At 43.9% G+C, this 27520-nt stretch overlaps 1 protein-coding gene across 3 annotated transcripts in view; it reads left to right on the forward strand.

Annotated features, from left to right (window-relative positions):
* Positions 1-27520, forward strand: part of LOC143793224 (uncharacterized) — a 420556-nt gene that overhangs the window by 72212 nt on the left and 320824 nt on the right. For all 3 annotated transcript variants that reach the window (XM_077280004.1, XM_077280005.1, XM_077280006.1), the window contains exons 2-4: positions 1575-1742; positions 3744-3841; positions 20479-20541. In XM_077280004.1, the coding sequence (XP_077136119.1) occupies positions 1575-1742; positions 3744-3841; positions 20479-20541 (329 nt within the window). The remainder of the gene's footprint in view (positions 1-1574; positions 1743-3743; positions 3842-20478; positions 20542-27520) is intronic.

The following is a 27520-nucleotide window of genomic DNA, read 5'->3' on the forward strand; positions in this document are numbered from 1 at the left end:
TTTCTCACAAGCATCCATCAGTTTGTTTGGTTTTCCTCCAACAGTGATCTGCTTTCTATAATTCAGCATCTCACGAACATGTTGCAATTTGCCCATTAGACAGACGTGCGTCTTTGGTTTGCCAACATATTTTTGACTGGCATTTTTTAGGCCCTGTCAAACACTTGCATCTGTTACACCGATCTTCTGACGAGTATTCTGGTAATTGGTGGTGGTTAAACGGCTAATCATTGTAGGCTGTATCCTGGATCTCATACCTTCCATAGCCACCACTGTTATGAATTATGTACATTCCCATTCCTGTCATCATCACCATGCCTCTTTTCCTGATTGCTTCATCCAACGATTCGTCCGCCATATTTTTACTACAAACCTGCACCTTCCCAGCAGCAACTATGTAGGAAACCACTTTACAGTTTTGCAAGGTGTTTATGACGCCGATAAACTATTTTTTTAGAAGAATTACCACCCCTATGGGGAAATGTTTGTCAACCCATGCACTTAGTGTATGGGCATTACACGTGTAGGAGACGCAATCCTTTACATTGGGCCTAGGTTTTAATGAGGCCTTCAGCAATGTCTCCTCATATTTCACCACTAGAACACCAGGGTTCACGTGTTCCCTGCTGCTACATAAAGTCAATTTTTGGGAAAGGGTGTCTAGGATCCACATCAACAATTTTTTTACAAATGTGTAATGTGTGTGGTATCTAGTGTTTGCGTGTGTGTAATACTTGTGTGTTTGTGTGTAATACAGGTGTGTGTGTAATACTTGTGTGTGTAATAATGAGTAATGTGTACGTAATGAGTCTGTGTTGTCCAGCATGTGTGCTGTGTACATGTATGATGTGTGTGACTATATGATGTGTATGTAATGAGTCAGTGTTGTCCACCATGTGTGCTGTGTACATGTATGATGTGTGTGTCTGTGTGACTATATGAAGTGTAAGTAATGAGCCTGTGTTGTCCAGCATGTGTGCTGTGTACATGTATGTGTGTGTCTGTGTGACTATATGATGTGTATGTTAATGAGGTTGAGTTGTCCAGCATGTGTGCGGTGTACATCATATATGAAGTGTATGTAATTCATTGTATGTGGGCTGGTGAATTTTTTTTGTGCCATGGCTGCTTTTTGGTCCCAGTCCGGCCCTGGGTGTGAGGGAGAACATGAGAGATGTGAGGGAGAAAGTGAGAGATGTGAGGGAGAAAATGAGAGGCGTGATGGGAAAATAAGAGAAGTGAGGTGCTATAACTAACCACAGATATTTACTATGCCCAGGCAACAACGGGCTCTTCAGCTAGTACTAAATAAATATTTAATCTTTAAGATTATGTCTTTCAGAGATCATTTCATCTTCAACTTGCTCATCTGTTCACAATAACTAATTTTGACCAGGTGTGCCCAAACGTTTACATGCCATTGTACAGTAGTACATATACTTTCCCTTCCATTATGATTGTATTTAGGTCCATGATTTGCTCAATATTTACAGATCGCCAAGAATTCTGATGAACCATTGATGTAAATTAAGGTGTGTGCTTTATTTTTTTATTTTTTTTTTATTTTTTTTTAGAGCCAGACTTTGAAATCCACAAACTTGAGCTATGTTACAAGGCACTTTCTAGGATCCAGCCTGACTCAGATGAAACAGATGCAGTATCCTTCATTAGGGATAGCGTCAAAACAATGCTGCATGAATTTAAAGAAAAATACACAAAGATTGCTATACTCTCACAAAATGGTATGTCACTTCCAATTTTATTATATATGTTATGGTATATGTTATAAAGTTTGGAACAAATTGGACTACCTCCACTCCTTCAATAGGGCCATAACTTTGTATAATCCTGACCAGAAATTATGCCAGCATAGACGCATTTTCCTCCTGGATGGAAACTGAATGGATGGGTTTATGTTCTAGGTAGTGTTGAGCATTCCGATACTGCAAGTATCGGGTATCGGCCGATACTTGCTGTATCGGAATTCCGATACCGAGATCCGATATTTTTGTGATATCGGGTATCGGTATCGAAACAACATTAATGTAAAAATGTGTAAAAGAGAGAATTAAAATAAAAAATATTGCTATACTCACCTCTCCGACGCAGCCTGCACCTTACCGAGGGAAGCGGCAGCGTTCTTTGTTTAAAATTCGCGCTTTTCTTTCCTTTACGTGAGTCCCGGCTTGTGATTGGTTGCGTGCCGCCCATGTGACCGGGACGCAACCAATCACAGCAAACCGTGACGTAATTTCAGGTCCTTCAGGATTTTAAAATTACGTTCCGGCGTTGTGATTGGTTGCGTCGCAGTCACATGGGCGAAGCAACCAATCACAGCAAGCCGTGACGTAATTTCAGGTCCTTAAGGATTTTAAAATTACGTCCCGGCTTTGTGATTGGTTGCGTCGCAGTCACATGGGAGACGCAACCAATCACAAGCCGTGACGTCACGGGAGGCTGGACACGCGCGCATTTTAAAATGGGCGCGTGTCCAGCCTCCCGTGACGTCCCGGCTTGTGATTGGTTAATGGCGGCCATGTTGCCGGGACGCGGACCAATCACAGCAAGCCGTGACGTAATTTCGTCACGGCTTGCTGTGATTGGTCCGCGTCCCGGCAACATGGCCGCCCTGACCAATCACAAGCCGGGACTTCACGTAACCAAGTAAAAGCGCGAATTTTAAACAAACAACGCTGCCGGTTCCCTCGCTGAGGTCCAGGCTGCGTCGGAGGGTGAGTATAGCGATATTTTTTATTTTAATTCTTTCTTTTACACATTTATATGGATCCCAGGGCCTGAAGGAGAGTTTCCTCTCCTTCAGACCCTGGGAACCATCAGGAATACCGTCCGATACTTGAGTCCCATTGACTTGTATTGGTATCGGGTATCGGTATCGGATTGGATCCGATACTTTGCCGGTATCGGCCGATACTTTCCGATACCGATACTTTCAAGTATCGGACGGTATCGCTCAACACTAGTTCTAGGTACTCCCACACACCCACTTACACTTCATATGCTAGAAGATGCTGAAGTCTAGATTTCTAGATTGTGTCTCCTACAGAAAGCAAACATGGGCAACATTGGGCGAAAATTATTACCAAATGTAGGAATACAACACAAAAACAGATCACTCGCAGACACTGAAGATTTCCAGACTAAAACCCTTAAGGCTCATTCAAACATTGGGGCAAATCAGTCGGGGATCAGACCGCAATGCACAGACTGGTCATAGCTCTCCTGTCTCGAGTGTGACAGCTTCATGAAGCACCCGAGGCTAATTCGTGCATTAGCGGTCCGATCTCAGACCAATGTATATAGACGTGAGAATGAGGCCTTAACAGGCCATTTACACAGACCGATTGACGGCACAATTCGACCTTCAATAGGTAAACCTTTACTGATCAGCAGTCATTTACTAGCCTGTTTACACGGGGAGACCAAAGTAAACGATGCAATACTTGCGATCTTAAATAGATCGCTCAGTGCACATAGGCTGCCATAATTCTAGAGCAATGCGAGTTTTGTTTATACAGGACTATTGCGTAGTGATCGGCAGCCTGTTTACACTTCAATTTATTCATGAAATTAACATTTTTAATAACGCCCGTTCTGATTGTCCTTATAACATGTAGTTGCAGAAAGATTCTACTAAGCTCCTGCAGAGAGCGGCTTCAGAGTGATAAAAAGAAATCCACCTGGTTAATTTATAATTCTTTCAAATGAAGCCTTATTTCTTTTAGGAAAAGGGAAGAGTTTTCTGTTGAATTTGATTTTCAATTTGACAATTGACAATGAAGAGGAATACCAGAACAACAATAAAAAACTGAAACTACCAAAGGTATGTCCAGTTTTTTGTTTTTTTTTAACAAAAATGAGACATTTCTGTAGCATATCACTCTCAAGTCTAGTAATTTAACAAAGCTAACTTCATTTTATGTATTGTCTTTACATGCAATTCTTCATCGTTGGTACTATATATTTTTTTTATCTTTTTTTTTTTAATTTGCAACTTCTTAAAGGGGTTGTCCACTACTAGGACAACCCATTCAAACTCTAAATGTTTGCCTTGTTAAAATAAAAACACTTATCTTCGGTGTCAGCACTGTTCCAGTGGGGTCGACGCTCATGTGAGGTTGTAGCCTGAATGTGTCCCTTAGCAATTAATAATGCCCCAAGTGTTTCAGCAAAAGGAATGATGCCCAAGTTCCTCACATATAGTAATAATGCTCCCTGCGACTCACATACAGACAGTACAGAGCAAAAGTTTGGACCCACCTTCTCACTTAAAGATTTTTTCTGTATTTTCATGACTATGAAAATTGTAAATCCACACTGAAGGCATCAAAACTATGAATTAACACATTTGGAATTATATACTTAAAAAAGCGTGAAACAACTGAAATTATGTCTTATATTCTAGGTTCTTCAAAGTAGCCACCTTTGCTTTGATGACTGCTTTGCACACTCTTGGCATTCTCTTGATGAGCTTCAAGAGGTAATCACTGGAAATGGTCTTCCAACAATCTTGAAGGAGTTCCCAGAGATGCTTAGCACTTGTTGGCCCTTTTGCCTTCACTCTGTGGTCCAGCTCACCCCAAACCATCTCGATTGGGTTCAGGTCTGGTGAATGTGGAGGCCAGGTCATCTGGTGTAGTGTTGTGAATTCCGTTCTTGGGCTCCATCCTGTGGTTGCGAATGGTATTTTTGGGAGTTCTGCTCTTGGGCTCCCTCTGGTGGTTTCAAGTGGAACTTAGCAGCTGCGTTCACTAATCGGTTCCCTGGCCTTGTTATTTAACTGGGCTTTTGGCTGTAGTGGATGCCAGCTGTCAATGTATTTCCTGTGGATTCAGTCCTTTCCTGGAAGTTCTCTGTTGGCCAGTCCATTTTCAGCTTAAGATAAGTTCTGCTAGTTTTTGGGTGTTTCCCTGCTTATGACCTTCTGTTCAGTTTAATTTATGTCTCTTTTGTCCAGCTTGTCATTATGAAATATTCCGGCTAGTTGGAAGCTCTGGGGTCGCAGATTTGCCCCTCCACACCGTGAGTCGGTGTGGTGGTTATTTTTTGTAAACTCTGCGTGGATTTTTAGTTTTTATACTGACCGCACAGTAGCCTTTTCTATCTCTGTCTATTTAGATAGTATTGGCCTCCTTTGCTAAAATCTAGTTTCATTTCTGAGTTTGTCATTTCCCTCTCCACTCACCGTCAATATTTGTGGGGGGCTATCTTCCTTTGGGGATTTCTCTGAGGCGAGATAGTTTTCCGTTTCCATCTTCAGGGGTAGCTAGTTCTTAGGCTGTGCAGAGGCGTCTAGGCAGAGTAGGTATGCTCCACGGCTATTTCTAGTGTTGGTGTTAGGAGTAGGGATTGCGGTCAGTAAAGTTACCACCTCCTCAGAGCTAGTACATGATTTGTTTTACCCACCAGGTCATTTCAGTGCTGCTCCGTATTCACTAGGTCATATCAGTGATTACTGTCTGTGGAGCTGCTACCTCCTATAAGCTTGTCCATGATTGGTTTTACCCACCAGGTCATCTCAGTACCGCTCCGTAACCACCAGGTCATAACAGTACAGCTGGCCCACAATGTGTTAAATGCATCTCAAAAGAGGGAAGAGAAAGTTCTGAGTCATTGCTTTTTTTTTTTGTTGTTGCTTGTTTCGTCCTTTTTTTCCCCCTTGATTTTTGGATGGTGCAGGAGCTTGGTGCTGATATGGAGGTTCAGGGTCTGTCTGCGCGTGTTGATCATCTTGCTGCAAGGGTACAGAGTATTCAAGACTATGTTGTCCAGACTCCTGTTTCTGAGCCTAGAATTCCTGATTTGTTTTCTGGGGATAGATCTAGGTTTTTGAACTTTAAAAATAATTGCAGATTATTTTTTGCTCTGAGACCCCGTTCCTCTGGTGACCCCATTCAGCAGGTGAAGATTGTTATTTCTCTGCTGCGTAGCGACCCGCAGGACTGGGCATTCTCCCTTGAGCCAGGGAATCCTGCATTGCTCAATGTAGATTCATTTTTTCAAGCACTTGGACTGCTTTATGACAAACCCAATTCTGTGGATCAGGCAGAAAAAATTTTGCTGGCTCTGTGTCAGGGTCAGGAAGCGGTAGAGATATATTGTCAGAAATTTAGAAAGTGGTCTGTGCTTACAAAATGGAATGAGGATGCCCTGGCGGCTATTTTCAGAAAGGGTCTTTCTGAAGCTCTTAAAGATGTTATGGTGGGGTTTCCCACGCCTGCTGGTTTGAACGAATCAATGTCTCTGGCCATTCAGATTGATCGGCGCCTACGTGAACGTAAGGTGGTGCACCATATGGCGGTGTCCTCTGGGCAGAGTTCTGAGCCTATGCAATGTGATAGTTTTGACGAGAGCAGAACGGCAGGAGTTCAGACGTCAGAATGGGCTGTGTTTTTACTGTGGTGACGCTACTCAAGCTATCTCTGACTGCCTGAAGCGAACTAAGAGGGTTGCTAAGTCGGTTACCATCAGTACTGTACAGCCTAAATTTCTCTTGTCTATTACCCTGATTTGCTCATTGTCGTCCTTTTCTGTAATGGCATTTGTGGATTCTGGAGCTGCCCTGAACTTAATGGACCTAGAATTTGCCAAGCGCTGTGGTTTTTCCTTGGAGCCTTTGCAGAGTCCTATTCCCTTGAGGGGGATTGATGCTACGCCATTGGCCAAGAATAATCCTCAGTACTGGACACAATTAGCCATGAACATGGCTCCAGCACATCAGGAAAATATTCGCTTTTTGGTGTTGCATAATTTGCATGATGTGGTTGTGCTGGGGTTTCCATGGTTACAGGTACATAATCCAGTGCTGGATTGGAAATCTATGTCTGTGACTAGTTGGGGTTGTCAGGGGATACATAGTGACATTCCTTTGATGTCAATTTCCTCGTCCCCTTCTTCTGAAGTTCCTGAGTTTTTGTCGGATTTCCAGGATATATTTGAGGAGCCTAAATCCAGTCCTCTGCCTCCTCATAGGGACTGTGATTGCGCTTTTAATTTGATTCCTGGCTGTAAGTTCCCTAAGGGTCGACTTTTCAATCTGTCTGTGCCAGAGCATGCCGCTATGCGGACTTATGTAAAGGAGTCCTTGGAGAAGGGGCATATTCGCCCGTCTTCGTCACCGTTGGGAGCGGGGTTCTTTTTTGTTGCCAAGAAGGATGGCTCCTTGAGGCCCTGTAGAGATTATCGTCTTCTCAATAAGATCACGGTCAAATTCCAGTACCCTTTGCCTTTGCTCTCTGATTTGTTTGCTCGGATTAAAGGGGCTAGCTGGTTTACCAAGATTGACCTTCGAGGGGTGTATAATCTGGTCCGCATCAAACAGGGTGATGAATGGAAAACAGCATTTAATATGCCCGAAGGCCATTTTGAATATCTTGTGATGCCTTTCGGGCTCTCTAATGCTCCATCTGTGTTTCAGTCCTTTATGCATGATATTTTCCGGGAGTATTTGGATAAATTTATGATTGTATATTTGGATGATATTTTGTTTTTTTCCGATGATTGGGAGTCTAATGTGAAGCAGGTCAGGATGGTATTTCAGATTCTTCGTGCTAATACACTGTTTGTGAAGGGGTCTAAGTGCCTTTTTGGAGTTCAGAAGGTTTCTTTTCTGGGGTTCATTTTTTCTCCCTCGGCTATTGAAATGGACCCTGTTAAGGTCCAGGCTATTTATGATTGGACTCAGCCCACATCTGTGAAGAGCCTTCAGAAATTTTTGGGCTTTGCTAATTTTTATCGCCGCTTCATTGCTAATTTTTCTACTGTGGTTAAACCTCTGACCGATTTGACCAAGAAAGGTGCAGATGTGGTGAATTGGTCCTCTGCGGCTGTGGAGGCCTTTCAGGAGCTTAAGCGTCATTTTACTTCTGCCCCTGTGTTGCATCAGCCAGATGTTTCTCTCCCTTTTCAGGTTGAGGTTGACCCTTCTGAGATTGGGGCAGGAGCTGTTCTGTCTCAGAGAAGTTCTGATGGCTCTGTGTTGAAGCCGTGTGCTTTCTTCTCCAGAAAGTTTTCGCCTGCTGAGCGTAATTATGATGTCGGCAATCGGGAGTTGTTGGCTATGAAGTGGGCATTCGAGGAGTGGTGACATTGGCTTGAGGGAGCCAAGCATCGTGTTGTGGTCTTGACCGACCATAAAAATCTGATTTACCTTGAGTCGGCCAAGCGCTTGAATCCTAGACAGGCTCGGTGGTCTTTGTTTTTCTCCCGTTTTGATTTTGTGGTCTCGTATCTTCCGGGATCTAAGAATGTGAAGGCTGATGCCTTGTTTAGGAGTTTTTTGCCTGATTCTCCTGGAGTCCGTGAGCCGGCTGGTATTCTCAAGGAGGGGGTGATTCTTTCTGCTATCTCCCCTGATTTGCGGCGGGTGCTTCAGGAGTTTCAGGCTGATAGACCCGACCGCTGTCCTGTGGGGAAATTGTTTGTTCCTGATAGATGGACTAGTAAGGTGATTTCTGAGATCCATTGTTTGGTGTTGGCTGGTCATCCTGGGATCTTTGGAACCAGAGATTTGGTTGCCAGGTCCTTTTGGTGGCCTTCTTTGTCACGGGATGTGCATTCCTTCGTGCAGTCCTGTGGGATTTGTGCCCGGGCTAAGCCCTGCTGTTCTCGTGCTAGTGGGTTGCTTTTGCCTTTGCCTATCCCTGAGAGGCCCTGGACGCATATTTCCATGGATTTTATTTCTGATCTTCCTGTGTCTCAGAAGATGTCTGTCATCTGGGTGGTTTGTGACCGGTTTTCTAAAATGGTCCATTTGGTACCTTTGCCTAAGTTGCCTTCCTCCTCTGATTTGGTTCCTTTGTTTTTCCAGCATGTGGTTCGTTTGCATGGTATTCCGGAGAATATTGTGTCTGACAGAGGTACCCAGTTTGTTTCTAGGTTTTGGCGGTCCTTTTGTGGTAGAATGGGCATTAATTTGTCTTTTTCTTCGGCGTTTCACCCTCAGACAAATGGACAGACGGAGCGAACCAATCAGACCTTGGAAACCTATTTGAGATGCTTTGTGTCTGCTGATCAGGATGATTGGGTTACCTTCTTGCCGTTGGCCGAGTTTGCCCTTAATAATCGGGCTAGTTTGTCTACTTTGGTTTTGCCTTTTTTTTGTAATTTCGGTTTTCATCCTCGTTTTTCTTCAGGGCAGGTTGAGCCTTCGGACTGTCCTGGGGTAGATTCTGTGGTGGACAGGTTGCAGCGGATTTGGACTCATGTGGTGGACAATTTAACATTGCCTCAGGAAAAGGCTCAACGTTTTGCTAACTGCCGTCGGTGCGTTGGTCCCCGGCTTCGGGTTGGGGATTTGGTCTGGTTGTCTTCTCGTCATGTTCCTATGAAGGTCTCTTCTCCTAAGTTCAAACCTCGTTTTATTGGTCCTTATAGGATTTCGGAAATTATCAATCCGGTGTCTTTTCGTTTGGCCCTTCCAGCTTCGTTTTCCATTCATAATGTGTTCCATAGATCTTTGTTGCGGAGATATGTGGTGCCCATGGTTCCCTCCATTGACCCTCCTGCTCCGGTGTTGGTTGAGGGGGGAGCTGGAATATGTGGTGGAGAAGATTTTGGATTCTCGTCTTTCAAGGCGGAAACTTCAGTATCTGGTCAAGTGGAAGGGTTATGGCCAGGAGGATAACTCTTGGGTTTTTGCCTCCGATGTCCATGCTGCCGATTTGGCATGTGCTTTTCATTTGGCTCGTCCTGATAGGCCTGGGGGGCTCTGGTGAGGGTTCGGTGACCCCTCCTCAAGGGGGGGGGGGTACTGTTGTGAATTCCGTTCTTGGGCTCCATCCTGTATTTGCGAATGGTATTTTTGGGAGTTCTGCTCTTGGGCTCCCTCTGGTGGTTTCAAGTGGAACTTAGCAGCTGCGTTCACTAATCGGTTCCCTGGCCTTGTTATTTAACTGGGCTTTTGGCTGTAGTGGATGCCAGCTGTCAAAGTATTTCCTGTGGATTCAGTCCTTTCCTGGAAGTTCTCTGTTGGCCAGTCCATTTTCAGCTTAAGATAAGTTCTGCTAGTTTTGGGTGTTTCCCTGCTTATGACCTTCTGTTCAGTTTAATTTATGTCTCTTTTGTCCAGCTTGTCATTATGAAATATTCCGGCTAGTTGGAAGCTCTGGGGTCGCAGATTTGCCCCTCCACACCGTGAGTCGGTGTGGTGGTTATTTTTTGTAAACTCTGCGTGGATTTTTAGTTTTTATACTGACTTCACAGTAGCCTTTTCTATCTCTGTCTATTTATATAGTATTGGCCTCCTTTGCTAAAATCTAGTTTCATTTCTGAGTTTGTCATTTCCCTCTCCACTCACCGTCAATATTTGTGGGGGGCTATCTTCCTTTGGGGGTTTCTCTGAGGCGAGATAGTTTTCCGTTTCCATCTTCAGGGGTAGCTAGTTCTTAGGCTGTGCAGAGGCGTCTAGGCAGAGATAGGTACGCTCCACGGCTATTTCTAGTGTTGGTGTTAGGAGTAGGGATTGCGGTCAGTAAAGTTACCACTTCCTCAGAGCTAGTACATGATTTGTTTTACCCACCAGGTCATTTCAGTGCTGCTCCGTATTCACTAGGTCATATCAGTGATTACTGTCTGTGGAGCTGTTACCTCCTCTAAGCTTGTCCATGATTGGTTTTACCCACCAGGTCATCTCAGTACCGCTCCGTAACCACCAGGTCATAACAGTGTAGCACCCCATCACTCTCCTTCTTGGTCAAATAGCCCTTACACAGCCTGGAGGTGTGTTTGGGGTCATTGTCCTGTTGAAAAATAAATGATGTTCCAACTAAACGCAAACCGGATGGAATAGCATGCCGCTGCAAGATGCTGTGGTAGCCATGCTGATTCAGTAAATCCCCAACAGTGTCACCAGCAAAGCACCCCCATACCATTGCACCTCTTCCTCCATGCTTCACGGTGGGAACCAGGCATGTAGAGTCCATCCGGTCACCTTTTCTGCGTCGCACAAAGACACGATGGTTGGAACCAAAGATCTTAAATTTGGACTCATCAGACCAAAGCACAGATTTCCACTGGTCTAATGTCCATTCCTTGTTTGGGCTAAAGAACAAGTCTCTTCTGCTTGTTGCCTGTCCTTAGCAGTGGTTTCCTAGCAGCTATTTTTACCATGAAGACCTGCTGCACAAAGTCTCCTCTTAACAGTTGTTGTAGAGATGTGTCTGCTGCTAGAACTCTGTGTGGCATTGACCTGGTCTCTAATCTGAGCTGCTGTTAACCTGCGATTTCTGAGGCTGGTGACTCGGATAAACTTATCCTCAGATGCAAAGGTGACTCTTTGTCTTCCTTTCCTGGGGCGGTCCTCATGTGAGCCAGTTTTTTTGTAGCGCTTGATGGTTTTTGCAATTGCACTTGGGGACACTTTCAAAGTTTTCCCAATTTTTCGGACTGACTGAACTTCATTTCTTAAAGTAATGATGGCCACTCATTTTTCTTTACTTAGCTTTTTTCTTGCCATAAAACAAATTCTAACAGTCTATTCAGTAGGACTATCAGCTGTGTATCCACCAGACTTCTGCACAACACAACTGATGGTCCCAACCCCATTTATAAGGCAAGAAATCCCACTTATTAAATCTGACAGGGCACACCTGTGAAGTGAAAACCATTACCAGTGACTACCTCTTGAAGCTCATCAAGAGAATCCCAAGAGTGTGCAAAGCAGTCATCAAAGCAAAAAGGTGGCTACTTTGAAGATCCTAGAATATAAGACATAATTTCAGTTGTTTCACACTTTTTTGTTAAGTATATAATTCCACATGTGTTAATTCATAGTTTTGATGCCTTCAGTGTGAATTTACAATTTTCATAGTCATGAAAATACAGAAAAATCTTTAAATGAGAATGTGTGTCCAAACTTTTGCTCTGTACTGTATATAATAATAATGCCCCTTGAGTCCACCATATATAGTAAAAATGCCCCCTCAAGTCACCTACATGTAGCAATAATGCTCTCAGTCCCCCACATGTAGTGACAATGCCTTTTGAGTTCTTGCACATACTATTATACTGTCACCTGAGTCCCACACACATATGCTAATAATGACCCCTGAGTCCCCTCCAAATATAACTAATACCTTACTGATATACAAAGCCCATAAAATAGATCCATCCATTGCCTAAATCCCTGTTGGCTAAAGTAATAATAGGAGTTGTGCTATTCCAGACTATTGGTACTGAAAATGGAGCAAAACGAGATTTTACTTCACTCTCAGGTTTTTCTTAGGACCTCTGACAACAGTAGCCAAATTGTCCAGTTTTTCCACCAATAAAAAACACACCTATAGACATTGAAAAGGATTATGATTTTTAAATTTTAAAAATTTCTTCATAGGCTAAATCTTTTTTTCTTTATGTAAGAGAAACATCTCATTGCATTGGAAAACCAATGAACTTTAGTTATATTCCATATTATTTGTATATATCATGGCTTCTGATGACTGGGGCTTCAACCCAAATGCAGCAAAAAAAAGCCGGATTACTCACCGGTAATGCTCTTTTAGTGAGTCCACGACAGCACCCCACTGGAGAGAGGGATCCGCCCCACAGGAACAGGAAACCTACAGAAAATAAAAGGGGGCGATCCGCCTCTCCTCCTCAGTTTTGATTTCAGAGTACCCGGAGGACTGCCAGTATTAGGCAAATATTATTTAATTCATTTTCAAACTTATTTGCTCATATATGATTAAAAGAATTTTACTCAATAGTACATAGTATATTAATCTAGGGAGGGATGTAAGAGGGTGCTGTCGTGGACTCACTAAAAGAGCATTACCGGTGAGTAATCCGGCTTTTTACTCTTCGCCACGACAGCACCCCACTGGAGATCTTTCAGAGACCATCACCTGGGGGGGGGACCACCGTGCTGAGGACAGTCCTGCCAAAGTCTAGGTCAGAAGTTGACGATAGGTCAAGCCTATAGTGGTTATAGAAAGTAGAAGGATTTGACCAAGTTGCCGCCTTACATATAGTTTCAATTGGGACCTCTCCTCTTTCTGCCCAGGAGGATGCCATAGCTCTGGTAGAGTGCGCTGTTATGCCTTCCGGAGGGTTTTCTTTCCTCGCGGAATAAGCCAGTCTGATAGACTCTCTGATCCACCGGGATAAGGTGCTTTTCGTTACTCCATGACCCTTCTTGTGACCCTGGAAGGATATAAACAGAGCCCTACACTGTCGCCAGCTGCTGGTCCTTTCAATGTACTTTAACACTACTCTTTTAACATCTAGAGTGTGGTATTTCTGTTCGGCGGGAGTGGAGGGATTACTGAAGAAAGTGGGCAAGAATATTTCTTGCGACCTATGGAATTTCTTTGCTACTTTGGGAAGGTAGGAAGGGTCTGGTTTAAGAATCAACTTATCCTGAAAAGTTAACAGGAAAGGTGGATCTATAGAGAGCTTGGATGTCACTGATTCTCCTAGCCGAAGTCAGTGCTACCAAGAGGGCCGTTTTTAGTGATATGCATTTAATGGGTATTGAGTCTATTGGTTCGAATGAAGAGTCTGTTAGGGCTTGTAAAACTAAATTTAGATCCCAGGGTGGAATCCTAGGTATGTTAACTGGATTTATTCTTTCGCAGGCTGTGATAAATCGGGATACCCATCTATTTCCCGCTATGTTATGGCCATAGAGGGCTCCTAGTGCTGAAACATGAACCTTTAAAGTGTTAGTTTAAACCTAGTTAAACCTAGTTCTCTCCCTTTTTGAAGAAATTCCAGGATAGATTGTATCGGAATTTCTGATGTGTTGGGAGATGTATGGAATTGTAGGAATTTCTTCCATATCCTTGTATAAATTTTTGTGGTGGAATGTTTCCTACTTTGGAGGAGTGTGTCAACCAGTCCCTCCAAGAACCCCCTTAATTTTAGCATCTGCCTCTCAAATTCCAGGCCGTCAGATGGAGAGTGTCCACCTGAGGGTGGAAAAACGGTCCCTGGGAGAGAAGGTTGGGTGTCGAGGGGAGGACCCAAGGGTCTGCAACCGACATGGTTTGCAGCCATGAGAACCATGGTCTCTTGGGCCAGAATGGAGCTATCAGTATAACCCTCGCTCCTTCTTCTCTGATTTTGCGTATGACCTGTGGTAGTAATATCATCGGAGGAAAGGCGTATGCCAGACTGAAGCGCCAAGGGGCTTGGAGAGCGTCCAGAATGTCCGGATGATCCGCTGGAGATAAGGAGGCAAATCTCCAGACTTTTTTGTTTTTTCTTGTGGCAAAGAGATCTATTTGAGGCCGACCCCATAGGGATACTATATCTTGAAAGATGTGATGATTTAGGCACCACTCCCCCTGTCTCAAGGTGTGTCGACTTATGAAGTCTGCCTGCTGGTTGCTTTCCCCTCTTATGTGAAGCGCAGTAAGGGATGTCAGGTGACTCTCTGCTACATCCAAGATTTCTCCAGCAGAAGACATCAGAGTCTCCGATCGAGTGCCTCCTTGCCTGTTTAGATACGCCACTGTGGTGGTGTTGTCGGAAAGGATTCTGACGTCTTTTCCCCAAAGCTGTGGGAGAAAGTGGTATAAGGCGTATTTTACTGCATTTAGTTCTTTGAGGTTAGATGAGTTGTAGCGTTCTTCCATGTTCCATAACTCTTGGCAAAAATCATTCCCCATATGAGCACCCCATCCGTGAGGGCTGGAGTTAGTGGTTAGAATATGAGATGGTGTTATTACCCATGGAACACCACTCATCAAATGGTCTGAATCTAGCCACCACGTTAAGGAAGTTAAAACCTCCTGGGACAAGGTTATTTTTGCATTTAGGTGACCAAGTAACCGTCTTTCCTCTTGTAGGATCTGGTGTTGCAGTGTTCGGGTATGATATTGGGCCCATCTCACTGCAGGTATACAAGAAATAAGGGATCCCAGCAATGACATAGCTTGTCTTAGGGATAAATGTGGACTATTTATTGCAGCTGTGACCTTGTGTTTGATGAGTAATATTTTTACCTGAGGGAGAAGGCACTTTTGGGTTATGGAATCTAGATGGAACCCCAAGAACGCTTCACGGGAAAGTGGAGTAAGTCTGGATTTGTTGGTAGGGTTGAGCGACTTTTATTTTTATAGGATCGGGTCGGGTTTCACGAAACCCGACTTTCTCAAAAGTCGGGTCGAGTGAAATCGGCCGATCCTATAAAAAAGTCGGGGTCGGGGTCGGCCGAAACACGAAACCCAATGCAGTGCAATGGGATACTATGGTTCCCAGGGTCTGAAGGAGAGGAAACTCACCTTCAGGCCCTGGGACCCATATTAATGTGTAAAATAAAGAATAAATATAAAAAATATTAATATACTCACCTCTCCGGAGGCCCCTGGACATCACCGCTGGTAACCGGCAGCCTTCTTTGCTTAAAATGAGCGCGTTCAGCACCTTCCGTGACGTAATTCTCAGGTCCTGAATTCCTAATTCTAGGAATTTAGGACCTGAGAATTACGTCACGGCTTGTGATTGGTCGCGTGGCGGTCACATGGGCGGCCGCGACCAATCACAAGCCGTGACGTCATCTAAGGCCCTTCACGCGCTCATTCTTAGGAAGGAAGGCTGCCGGAAAGAAGCCGAGGGTGAGTATATTCCTATTAGGTATATACTCACTCTCGGACGCGCCCTGCTTCTTTCCGGAAGCCTTCCTTCTTAAGAATGAGCGCGTGAAGGGCCTTAGATGACGTCACGGCTTCTGATTGGTCGCAGCCGCCCATGTGACCGCCACGCGACCAATCACAAGCCGTGACATAATTCTCAGGTCCTGAATTCCTAATTCTAGGAATTTAGGACCTGAGAATTATGTCACGGCTTGTGATTGGTCGCGTGGCGGTCACATGGGCGGCCGCGACCAATCACAAGCCGTGACGTCATCTAAGGCCCTTCACGCACTCATTCTTAGGAAGGAAGGCTGCCGGAAAGAAGCCAAGGGTGAGTATATTCCTATTAGGTATATACTCACTCTCGGACGCGCCCTGCTTCTTTCCGGAAGCCTTCCTTCTTAAGAATGAGCGCGTGAAGGGCCTTAGATGACGTCACGGCTTGTGATTGGTCGCGTGGCGGTCACATGGGCGGCCGCGACCAATTAGAAGCCGTGACGTCATGGAACGCCCTAAACGCGCTCATTTTAAGCAAAGAAGGCTGCCGGTTACCAGCGGCGATGTCCAGGGGCCTCCGGAGAGGTGAGTATATCAATATTTTTTATTTTAATTCTTTATTTTACACTTAAATGTGGATTCCGATATCGCAAACATATCGGAACTCGGTATCGGAATTCCGATACCAGATTCAGAAGATCGCCGACCTCACGGCCGACCCCACACAGGGGTCGGGTCGGGTTTCATGAAACCCGACTTTGCCAAAAGTCGGCGACTTCTGAAAATGGCCGACCCGTTTCGCTCAACCCTATTTGTTGGTATTGATGATCCAGCCTAGGTCCTGTAGAGAGGAAATTGTGTGAGCTAAGCGGTCAGCACATTGAGTAATTGAATTTCCTATGACCAAAAAGTCATCCAGGTAGGGCACAATTAATGTTTCTTTTTGGCGAAGATAGGCCATCACCTTTAGCATTACTTTGGTGAAGATCCTTGGCGCTGTAGAAAGGCCGAAGGGCATGGCTGCATAGTGGAAGTGACGGATCCTGCCGTTGATTGTTACTGCTACTCTGAAGAATTTCTGGTATCTGTCATGGATAGGGAGATGGTAATAAGCATCTTTTAGATCAATGCCCCCCATCATACAGTTTGGAAAAAGGAGTTTTATAGTGGATCTAATGGATTCCATTTTTAATGTATGGTTTTCAATGAATGAATTGAGTTTTTTAAGGTTTATGATTAAAGAACCATCGGGTTTGGAAATCAGAAATAAGGGAGAGTAGAATCCCCTTTTTTCCTGTCCTTCAGGAACCTGGACTAAAAACCGTTTTGATAACAAGGTTTGCATTTCAAGCTCTAGTGCCTGTTGTTGTGCAGGCGAGCTGAGGGATGTTATAATATACAATTTGTGGGGAAAGCGAGAGAATTGTAACTTAATTCCATCTCGGATGATATTTAAAACCCACGAACTAGATGTTATCTTTTCCCACTGGGTGGCGAAAAATTTCAATCTACCCCCTACTGGTATATCATCAGTATTTGTTCTCTTTTGGGGGGTTAGGTCTTCTGAACATGGTACATCTCTGTTTATCCTCTTTACCGGTCCATGTTGTAGACCTATCCTATGCCTTCTTTTGCCAAACGGTCTCCTCTTAAATGCTCTCCTGTAAAAGGGAATAGAGGAGTCAGGAAAAGCTTTTTTCCTGTCTTTAGCCTTTTTGAGTATTTCATCTATGGTCTTACCAAAGAGGTACTCACCCTCACATGGGATTGCGCATATTTTAGATTTTGACTGCGCATCCCCTTTCCAGCTTTTCATCCATAGCGCTCGTCTTGCATTATTTATGAGGCCTGCAGATCTTGCTGCCAAACGGAGAGAGTCGACGGATGCGTCCGCCATAAAGGCTGCCGCCCCTCGTATTAAGGGGATGGCCGCCCGCAGTTTCTCTTGAAACTTTATTCTCAATCTGCTGGTCTAACTGGTCAATCCAAATGAGCAATGACCTGGCAGCGCAAGTGCTGGCTACTGCAGGTTTGAATATTCCTGTAGTCGCTTCCCAAGATCACTTAAGGGATGACTCAGCTTTACGATCCAAAGGATCGACAAGTAGTCCCGCATCCTCCACAGGTAGAGTGGACTGCTTAGAAGTAGAGGCTACGGCTGCATCGACCTTAGGGATTTTGGTCCATGTAAGAAGTTCCTCGTCACTGAACGGATATTTTCGTTTTGACGCAGAGGGTAGAAAATTTCTCTGATCCTGTTTCTCCCATTCTCTTTTAATTAATGCTTTCACTGCTGGTATAACTGGAAAACATCTCCTCTTTCTCTCTGCTAAACCCGCAAACATTATGTCTTGCGCGGTTTGCGCACCCTTTGTCTCCTCACACCCCATGGTATTCCTGATGGATTTTACCAAATTGTCCACACTGTCTAAGGGAAAACATGAGCGTCCCTCGATCTCTGATGAAGACGATGATGGTGATGATGATAGGGAGGCTTCTGAAAGTACGGCTTGGTCACTTTCAGAATCTGACACAGGTGTTGATATATTAGATTTACTTTTATGCGGTTTATCCTGGGTCATAGTTTTTAGTTCCTCCCTAATAATGGCCCGTAAGTCCGTAATGGACACTGCCGCTCCCTGTGTTGTTTCCTTGAAACAGTCTTTACAAAGCTTTTTGGGGTATGAGTCTAGAAGGGGCTGGCTACACAAGGCACATTCCTTATGTTTCGTTTTTTGTTGTTTTTTAGCCTGGTCATAATAAGACGTAGCGAGAGAAGGAGAAAAGAGAGAGAGGAGGGAGACAACGTCAGCTTCATAGGCAGAGTTAAAAACTCACCCAGTGAAGCAATTAGTACCGGATCAGAAAGACGAGATCCTGTCCTGGATCCGTCGCTTTTACGAGCGGTCTCAGAGGATCCTCTAGCGTGATCTTTAGCGGGGGGTACTGGATCTCCTGCTGTGGGGTCCATGGCACCTGGGGATGACATCTTGCATCGCTGAATTATCCTCGTTCTGTGATTTAAATAGTGCGCCCTTTCTGTGCGCAGTGCGCATGCGCGAGTCGGTGCTTCCACCCCCACCGCAGATCCGGCCTGGACGCCCTGGAAGTTCACCGCTTTACTTCCGGGGTAGTCTAACATACAGCGGTTGGCGCACGCGCGGTCCGGGATTAGCACCGGACCGCAATAGGAACGCTGCCGTCTTCTTACCCAACTCCGGCCAAGGCTTCCTCCCGCACTGCCGCCCGCATGCTGCAGATGATGCCGGGCGGCCCTCCCCGGACCCAGCCGTCTGCACGATTCCCAGAAAAGGAGGGAGCCGTCTAGTGGAACTCCCCCGACGCTGCTTCTAGGCTGCAGCCCCTGCCATTCTCGCAGATACTGCACAGGCGGCATGCGTAGCCCAGGTATGTTTCCCTGTAGAAGTCCTGTCATTCCTGCAGGAACAGGAAACCTAAACTGAGGAGGAGAGGCGGACCGCCCCTTTTTATTTTCTGTAGGAAATGGATTGGTGTTAAATTCATGGCAAGGTTACTTAAAGACAAAAACATGGTTATGTTGAGGTATACATAATTTAATGAGGACCAGGTTTTGTTTCTTTTTATTTTCACTGCGCATTGAGTAGTTCAGGATTTCTATTACAGTGTTTCTTATACAGCGTGTTGATTGCCGGTAAGTGCTATTATCGCTTGTGGTTGGCTGAGTTTTACATGTCACGTTCTGCAGTAAGATACATGGCTCTAGTATGTAGCACAAAGGATATATATATATATATATATATATATATATATATATATATATATATATATATATATATATATATATATATAAAAGCTTTTTTGGCTGGCCGCCATTATAGCTATAGTCACATCCCCTGATGAAGCCACATCTATGGTGAAACATGTTGGGGGGACATGTGCTCTATTAAAACTGTCCTATTTGCCCTATGATGTTGATGCCACAGAGTGTCACTAAGTGATATTTGGCAATCACCTCTACACTGTAGTAAAATCGTTTAGGCAATATAGGGACAGAACGTTTCAGGGTAAGTTTTACGCCACTATTTTAATCCATAATAATAGATAGGTTTTAGGACTTGCTAGTGAGGGTTCTTGTTGGATCATCCCAAATTGTAAATAATTGAGTATTTCAGTTTTCGTTTTTTTAAATCCGTCTGCAGTACCATAGATATGAGTCTTTTTTTTTTTTATGTACTCATGTTTATGGTCTTTACCAAGGGAGTGATAGTCACAGGAATATCTGGGGCGTGCCTTGAGGCTACTCAGCAAAATTACCCATTAGAACTTTATGGCCGACTAAAAAAAAAAAAAAAAAAAAAAAATATAATAATAACATCTCAGCGGAGCAGTTGGAATAAAAAAAAATAAATCAGGCATTATTTTCCTGTTAACTGATCCTCTTTAACAAAAGGTTTCTCAATTGAAGACGTTTTCAATAACGTCACTATTGTATGCATAATGTCTTGATTCTTGACCTGTACAACAGAGACTCCCAATAGGGGATTTTTTCCTCTGTTGAAACTAGGTTACCTGCCATATGGGACATTAGTATAATTTACACATGTATTTGATCTAGGCTTCCTATATGATTTTTTTAGTACATAGCACCTTACTATTGTTTCATACAATATGAATGTACTAGTTTTATTAATAAAACATTTTTGGGCATAATTTACTAGTTTTCCTGGGATTTATTTCATACCCTTCTTTACTGATGTTTCATATGTTATTTTGAGTTTGGTTTCCCTTGTGATTTCTTATTGATTTATATGGTGATATTTTCGTGTATAACTTATTATAATAATGATAAAGTGTAAGGAAATACATTTCTATCTGCATTAAGCACAGTTTCAATTTTCAATAATAGGATATCATTGGGGACCCAACCATTGAAGAGCTTGGAGAATCTTTAAATCAACTTCCAGATGTGGTAAGGACAATTCTCCCCTGTATCGTAAAGAAGTCGTCCGATATCTAAAATCTCCTTTGTAAATACTTACAGTATGTTTACACCCTAACCACTTTTGTACTTGACTAATATAAAATACCCTAGGCTTTTCCCCTATCCTGTTAATCCCTAAATATGTTTTTTGTTACTTCACTTCTTGTGATGTTTCACTTGAGGGGAGTCTCAAACAGGACCCCTCAGAAGGCTGGAAGTGTGCATACTTCCCCACAGTGTCTATCAACCCCCCTGGAACAAGATGTCATCAGCTGTGCTGCGGTCACTGACCACAGCTTCTTTTGTCGCCGCTCTCTGAAGTTGTCCTGAATTAATGTTGCTGATAGAAGCTGCTGAATAAGTGTCCGAGGTGCTGTCACTCTGCTTCTGTCTCTGCCACCACCTTCAAATGGATCGTTATCAAGGGGTTGCGATAAAATCAGGATGAGGGACACTAGTGTTGCCTTTGATGACAATTCATTTGAGGTTGGTGACAGAAGTTGTGGTGTGGTGCTGCTTATGTCACTCACCCTACTTCTATCACTGTCACTTGATGATGTCTCCTTTCACATTAAAAAGCTGCGGCCAGCTTTGTCAGAAACACCTCGGTCACTTCTACAGCTTCACTCAGCGCCATGGATTCATGATATCGTGCTTGTAATTCCCCGGCGAACGAAGAAAATGTAGGTCATTGACCTACATTTCCTTCAGTCGCGGTGATGCGCCCCTGCTGGATGTTCTCATGAACTGCAGCCTGGGAACTTTTTCCCACGCTCCAGGTCATATGAGGACATCCACCAGGGGGCGCATCACCGCGACTGAAGGAAATGTAGGTCAATGACCTACATTTCTTTCATTCGCCGGGGAATTACAAGCACGAGCACAGCTGCATTTGCAGGGCTCGTGCTTGTAAATTATTTTAACCCCTTCAGATGGATTACCTCGTGGGACGTGACGGGTCAGCAGAAGGTATGTATATTGTGTGTTTATTGTTTTGCCAAGCGAGGGGCTGCAAATGGATTGAGAGAGCAATAAAATATTAAAACAACCGCTGTGTTTATTTCATTAAACTACTTTTAAATCATGTGTGTGTGTGTTTTTTAACCCTTTCAAACAATTGGATTAATAATGGATAGGTGACATAATTGACGCCTCTCCATTATTAATCTGGCTTAATGTCACCTTACAATAGCAAGGTGACATTAACCCTTCATTACCCCATATCCCACCGCTACACGGGAGTGGGAATAGAGTGGCCAAGTGCCAGAATAGGCGCATCTTCCAGATGTGCCTTTTCTGGGGTGGCTGGGGGCAGATGTTTTTAGCCACGGGGGGGCCAATAACCATGGACCCTCTCCTGGCTATTAATATCTGCCGTCAGTCACTGGCTTTACCACTCTGGCGGAGAAAATTGCGCGGGAGCCCACGCCAATTTTTTCCGCCATTTAACCCTTTATTTTAGCATCTACAGCGCTGAAATTTTGCACATACACACTACTAACATTAGTAGTGTGGAATATGCAAAAAAAAGGGGGATATGAGATGGTTTACTGTATGTAAACCATGTCTCATATCCTGTCGGGTTTAGGCAGGAGAAATGAAAAGCCGGCAATTGAATTACCGACTTTTCACTAACACCGCTGCGTATTTCTCGCAAGTCACACTGCTGGTCCGTGTGGAATCCGTATTTTTCTCACCCCCATAGACTTTCATTGGCGTATTATTTGCGCAATACGCTGACAAACGCAGCATGCTGCGATTTTGTATGGCCGTAGAAAGCCGTATAATACTGAACGGTAATATACGGCTGATAGGAGCAGCCCCATTGAGAATAATTGTGCCGTTTATTTTGCGAGTTTTACGGACGTATTTTCTGCGCTCTTACGTCCGTAAAACTCGCCAGTGTGACGCCGGCCTTACGCAGAGTGTGACGCCGGCCTGAGTGTGCTGTAATCACTCCCCCTGCTCCTAGACTGACAGGCTGCTCTGCAGCGTGTGCTCAGAGAATAAATGGACACTGATCATTTCAATCATCTCTGCTCCAAAACTTGCCTGACTAAACTCTTTAAAAAGCTAAAAAAAAAAAAGAACAAATGCACTGTAAAGTCAAAACAACCTGATCTGCATATTGTATGCTCCATCTTTTTGAGCTTCTTTTAACCGCCTCAGCTGCAAATAAGTGAAAAGTAGCGACTTAGGGCTTAAAAAAAAAAAAAAAAAAATCACGACACCATAAAAGACACTTCAGGAAAATTAAGAATTATCACTGGCATTTAAAAGTTGTTGTGTGCACATACACTAAAGGAATGCTCAGAGTTTTTTTTCACATATTTTTGGACAGGGTCTGCTCTGAAAACAAAACACAAAATTAAAAGACTGTACCTATTTGCAGCTCCCCAGGGTCCTGGTCGTCGCGGTGGTGCTGCTTTCCTCTCAGGGAGGGTGGTGCTGCATTTGGAGGCAGTGGCACGGTGCATGCGGCATGTTCGCACTCCGGGCCAGAAGGGGGAGCTCTAAGCCTGGATAAGGTGAACTCCCCTATAAAACATCCTGATCTGGAGGGAAAGAGTTCAGTCCCTGTCAGAGAGACAGAGGGAAAGGAAGGAGAGGAGCCCTGTGGCCTAAAGTGCTGTAGCTCCTAGGAAATAGACAGATAGAAAGCCGAACATATTGCAGAGTGCGTGAAGGAAGTCAGAGCAAAGGAGAGGATAGCAGAAGGGGACCAGCCCTGCACAGGCTGCCTCCTTCTGAGGCGTAGAATCGTAGCCAGAACACCGAGGGAGTAACGACCTTTATGCTTTGCTCCAGAGACTGGCAGGACAGCTAATTGCCAGTTACCTGTCCGCCCTACACCCCAGAGGCATGGTGGCAATCTATGGAGGCTGGGGCGTGCTAGAGTCCTTATAAACAGCCTCAAGCCACCAGTCATACGGGTTTGTCTTACCCTATATGAGGGACAGAGAAAGAGACAATTCCAGAACAGAAGAAACCCTGCCATATATGACCTCAGTTTACAAACTACACTCCTAATTAATTTATCTAGGAGGTGCAGTGATCATGTTGACATGTTGACAGTGACATGACCTGTGCCTCATAGATTTTTATACTATTGGGGGGTGGTGAAGAAAAAATGATTACATTTGTACCACTAAAATATTGTTTTAGCCCCAAGATTTTAATTTTTCTAAGGGCTAATATGAAAAAAAATGTTGTAAAAATTTCTCCTGACGGGAAATACTTTTCAGGCACTGTGTGAAGCTCAGAAGGGAAGGAGCGCCTCAGAAGTTACTGTTATGGTTTGTGGATGCCATTACCCTCTGGGAAAGCTCCTGAGGTGCCAGAACAGAAAAACCCCTCATAAGAGACCCCATTTTACAAAATACACCTCTTGATGAATTAATCTAGGGGTGCAGTCATCATATTGATGCAGGGCCCCAGGTTCCTGGTCGCTGCAGTAATATCATTCTCCTCTAGGGGGGAGCGATATTATGTTTGGAGGCAATAAAGGAGATCTCTTTACCAGGTACCACAAACATACAACACATTTCATACTCCAGTCCACCAGGGGGAGCTATGCTCCTATTTATTAGGGCACTCCTCACACTTAGGTAAAACTGGTGGCCTGGATAGGAAGTTAGGCAGTTGCTGGCTGAGCTTTGCTCAGGTAGTTGGTCCCTAACAGGGGTGGGATCCTGTCAGAGGCCTAGACAGAAGGTCACGGAGCTGCGCCTGCCCCACGTGCGGCAGTTCCTAAGAAAGGACACGAACAGAGAACTGTATTGTAGAGAGGGTGAGAAGAAGTCATAGCAAAGGAGTGGATACCAGAAGGAGTTCTGCCCTGTACAGGCTGCCTCCTTCTGAGGCGCAGGATCCTGGTAGCTGGAACACCGAGGGAGCAACAGTCCTTTATGCCTTGCTCCAGAGACCGGCAGGACAGCTAATTGCAAGTTACTGATTCGCCCTATACCCAGGAGGCAAGGTGGCACCCATGAGAGGCCGGGGCATGATAGAGTCCCTGTAAAAAGCCTCAAGCCACCGGTCATACGGGTTTGTCCTATCCATCTGGGGGACAGAGAGAGAGAGACATAACATCTGTAACATCTTCCAACAGTTGTGAGGACCTTATGAGAGGCTTAGCAATAAGGTACTACAACACCCAGGCGCTAGAGGAAGGCCACTGATTTCCACCTGGATAAGGGGACTCTGGATTTGCCTCCAAACCGGCCGGACTCTGCCTGCCCTGTGATCTGGTGCTCTGGACTGTGGATGCTGAAGCCTTCAGTAAAAGGTAAAGAGACTGCAACCTTGTGTCCTCATTCTTTACTGCGCCTCACACCATCCACCATCTTACATACTGGGAGCAGCGTCGGTCACCCTTACCGAATACCACTGGTGGTGTCACGAACATATTCCTTTAAAGACCTTTCCCCTTTTTACACGGATGTCCCAAGGGCCACGGACCGGGTCAGCCACCGTGACATTCCCCTGTGAACCGAAGGACCCGGTACCGAGTACCCCTTGCCCATGGGGGTGCTCCATTGACACCACAGATGTGTCACATAATTTGATACCATTGGGCTGTGAAGAAAAAGTAATGACATTTTTACAACCCAAAAAATTTTTTTTGCACCAGATTTTATACTTTCACATGGAGAAATGGGTAAAAATGGCACCAAAATTTGTCCCACAATTTCTGCTGAAGGTAGAAATACCCCATATGTGGCTGTACAGTATGGTTAAGCCACACAGACAGACTCGAGAGGAACGATACGCTATTTGCCTCCTGGAGCGCAAGTTTTCCTAGAATAGTTTGCGGACTCTGTATACAAAGCTTCTAATTGCTAGAAAACAAGAATCCAACCTCAAGTGACTTCATTTTCATTTTGGAAATTTTACCCCTTTGGGAATTTATCTACAGGTGTAGTAACAATTTTGACTCCATAGGTGTTTTCCAGAAACAATCAGCAGTGGATGTTACTGAGTAAATTGCAAACTGCCATTGTAGTGACCAATACGCTGTAGTAACCAGTACGCTGTAGACACCAGTACGTTGTGGTGCTCAGTACGTGGTAGTGTCCAGCTCATGCTTCTGGAAACATGTACCCATAAATTAGGAGGGCTGTCATCGCTACAGAAATGCCAAACATGTGGACGCTAAATGTGGTTTGGCACATTAGGGGGCTTAGAAGGGAGGAGACATTTGGATTTTGGAGTGCAGAATTAACTGGATTTCTTTGTGATATTAGGAGCCATTTTGCTCTACCAGTAATGTGGAAGCCCCCTACATTTCAGGTGATGGACCTAAGTGGGACCTTACTATTCTTTTTTACTATTTTTGTGGAGTTAAAGCCTTTATTGGGAACATTTTACATAACGTATGGGAACATATTTATCCTTCTCTCTATGCTGAGCACTTACTTTGGGGTTTCCATCTAAATTACTGAGTGAGGTGATTCAGATGAAACCTCCAGTGGCAGCAAAGTTACTCTGGCTGCTGTAACACATGCTTTTTATTGCAATAACAAGTTTGCAGGACAAGTTGACGTTTTTATTGGTACCATTTTCTGTCACATAACATTTTTTGATCGCTATCTATTTTGATTTTTGGGAGACAGAATTAACAAAAAAACATCAATTCGGGAATTGCTCCTTTTTTATGCCGTTATGCATATGGTAAAATTGATAAGGTTGCTTTATTCTTCGGGTCAGTACGATTAAAGAGATATCACATTTACAGTATATAGTTTTTGTTTTGGCGCTATTTTATAGAAAAAATAATTATTTTTGCATCGCTTTATTCTGATAGCTATAACTTTCATTTTTCTACTGATCGAGCTGTTTGGCAGCTTTTTTTTTGCGGGACAAGATGCCGTTTTCATGCGTACCATTTGTATTTACATTCGTCTTTTTGATTGCGTTTTATTCCACTTTTTGTTGTGTGATATGAAGAAAAAGCATGTTTTTTCTGCCGTTTTTTAATTTTTTTTACGGTGTTTACTAAAGTGGTTAATTAGTGTGACAGTTTTATGGGGCGAGTCGTCACGGATGCAGCAATACCAAAAGTGTACTTTTTTGGTTTAGTTATTTTTATTTTACATTAAAACAGAAATGTAGCAGTGCAATGTATTTTTTTTTAAATTATTTTCTGATCTTTTTAAAAAGTATTTTTACAATTTTTTTTCACTTTTTTTTACTTTTGTACTTTCTCCCACTACGCGACTTTCACTTTCAGCAGTCTGATCACAGTTATAATCATTGCAATGCATGAGACTTGCAATGGATTAAAGCTGTCAGTGCTGCACTGGCACAAGCACCTGAGACAGTGCTCTGCACATGGTCTGAGGGGTTTGCTGTAGCCTGGAGACCCAGATGTCTTCATCAGGTCAGCGGGGCAAACCGATTCAAGGGCAGATGGGCTTTCTTCTTTCTGTCTGCTCGCTAAATGCTGCAGCATTTAAGGGGCTAAAGTGCTGACAGCGGTGCAGGCACCGCTCCTGGCACTGAGTATGTCAGGTATCTGAATCAGTGGATGGTGAATACCAGCCGACCATGATGTACTGAGAATGTCTAAGGTTGGAAAGGGATTAAAGTCAAGTGAACCTGCTGAGTTTTTCAAACAGAAGATCTGTCAGAAAACTATTCTTTTTTTCCTGAATCATGTTTTTTTTATTTTATTTTTTTTGGTCTTTTCCTAAACATTTTTGTGATGATCTTTTGGAAGGTTTTCCCATGATTTTTGTGATGTCTTTTATTGTCGTTTTCACTGATTGAATAATGAAGTATTCACAAACGCATAAAGATCAAATTGATATCTGAGAGTTTACACTTTTTTTTTTAGTGTTTTCACATTCACTTGTATTATAACGTACAGAATTTCTTTCGAGCGGAAAAACCCAGAAGAATAGATATGTCATTTCTTTTAACCATTTGGTGTTTTTAAAAACCTGAAATGGTTAAAAAAAATGTT

This window comes from Ranitomeya variabilis, chromosome 1 (assembly GCF_051348905.1).
Source record: "Ranitomeya variabilis isolate aRanVar5 chromosome 1, aRanVar5.hap1, whole genome shotgun sequence".
NCBI classification, from domain to species: Eukaryota; Metazoa; Chordata; class Amphibia; order Anura; family Dendrobatidae; genus Ranitomeya; species Ranitomeya variabilis.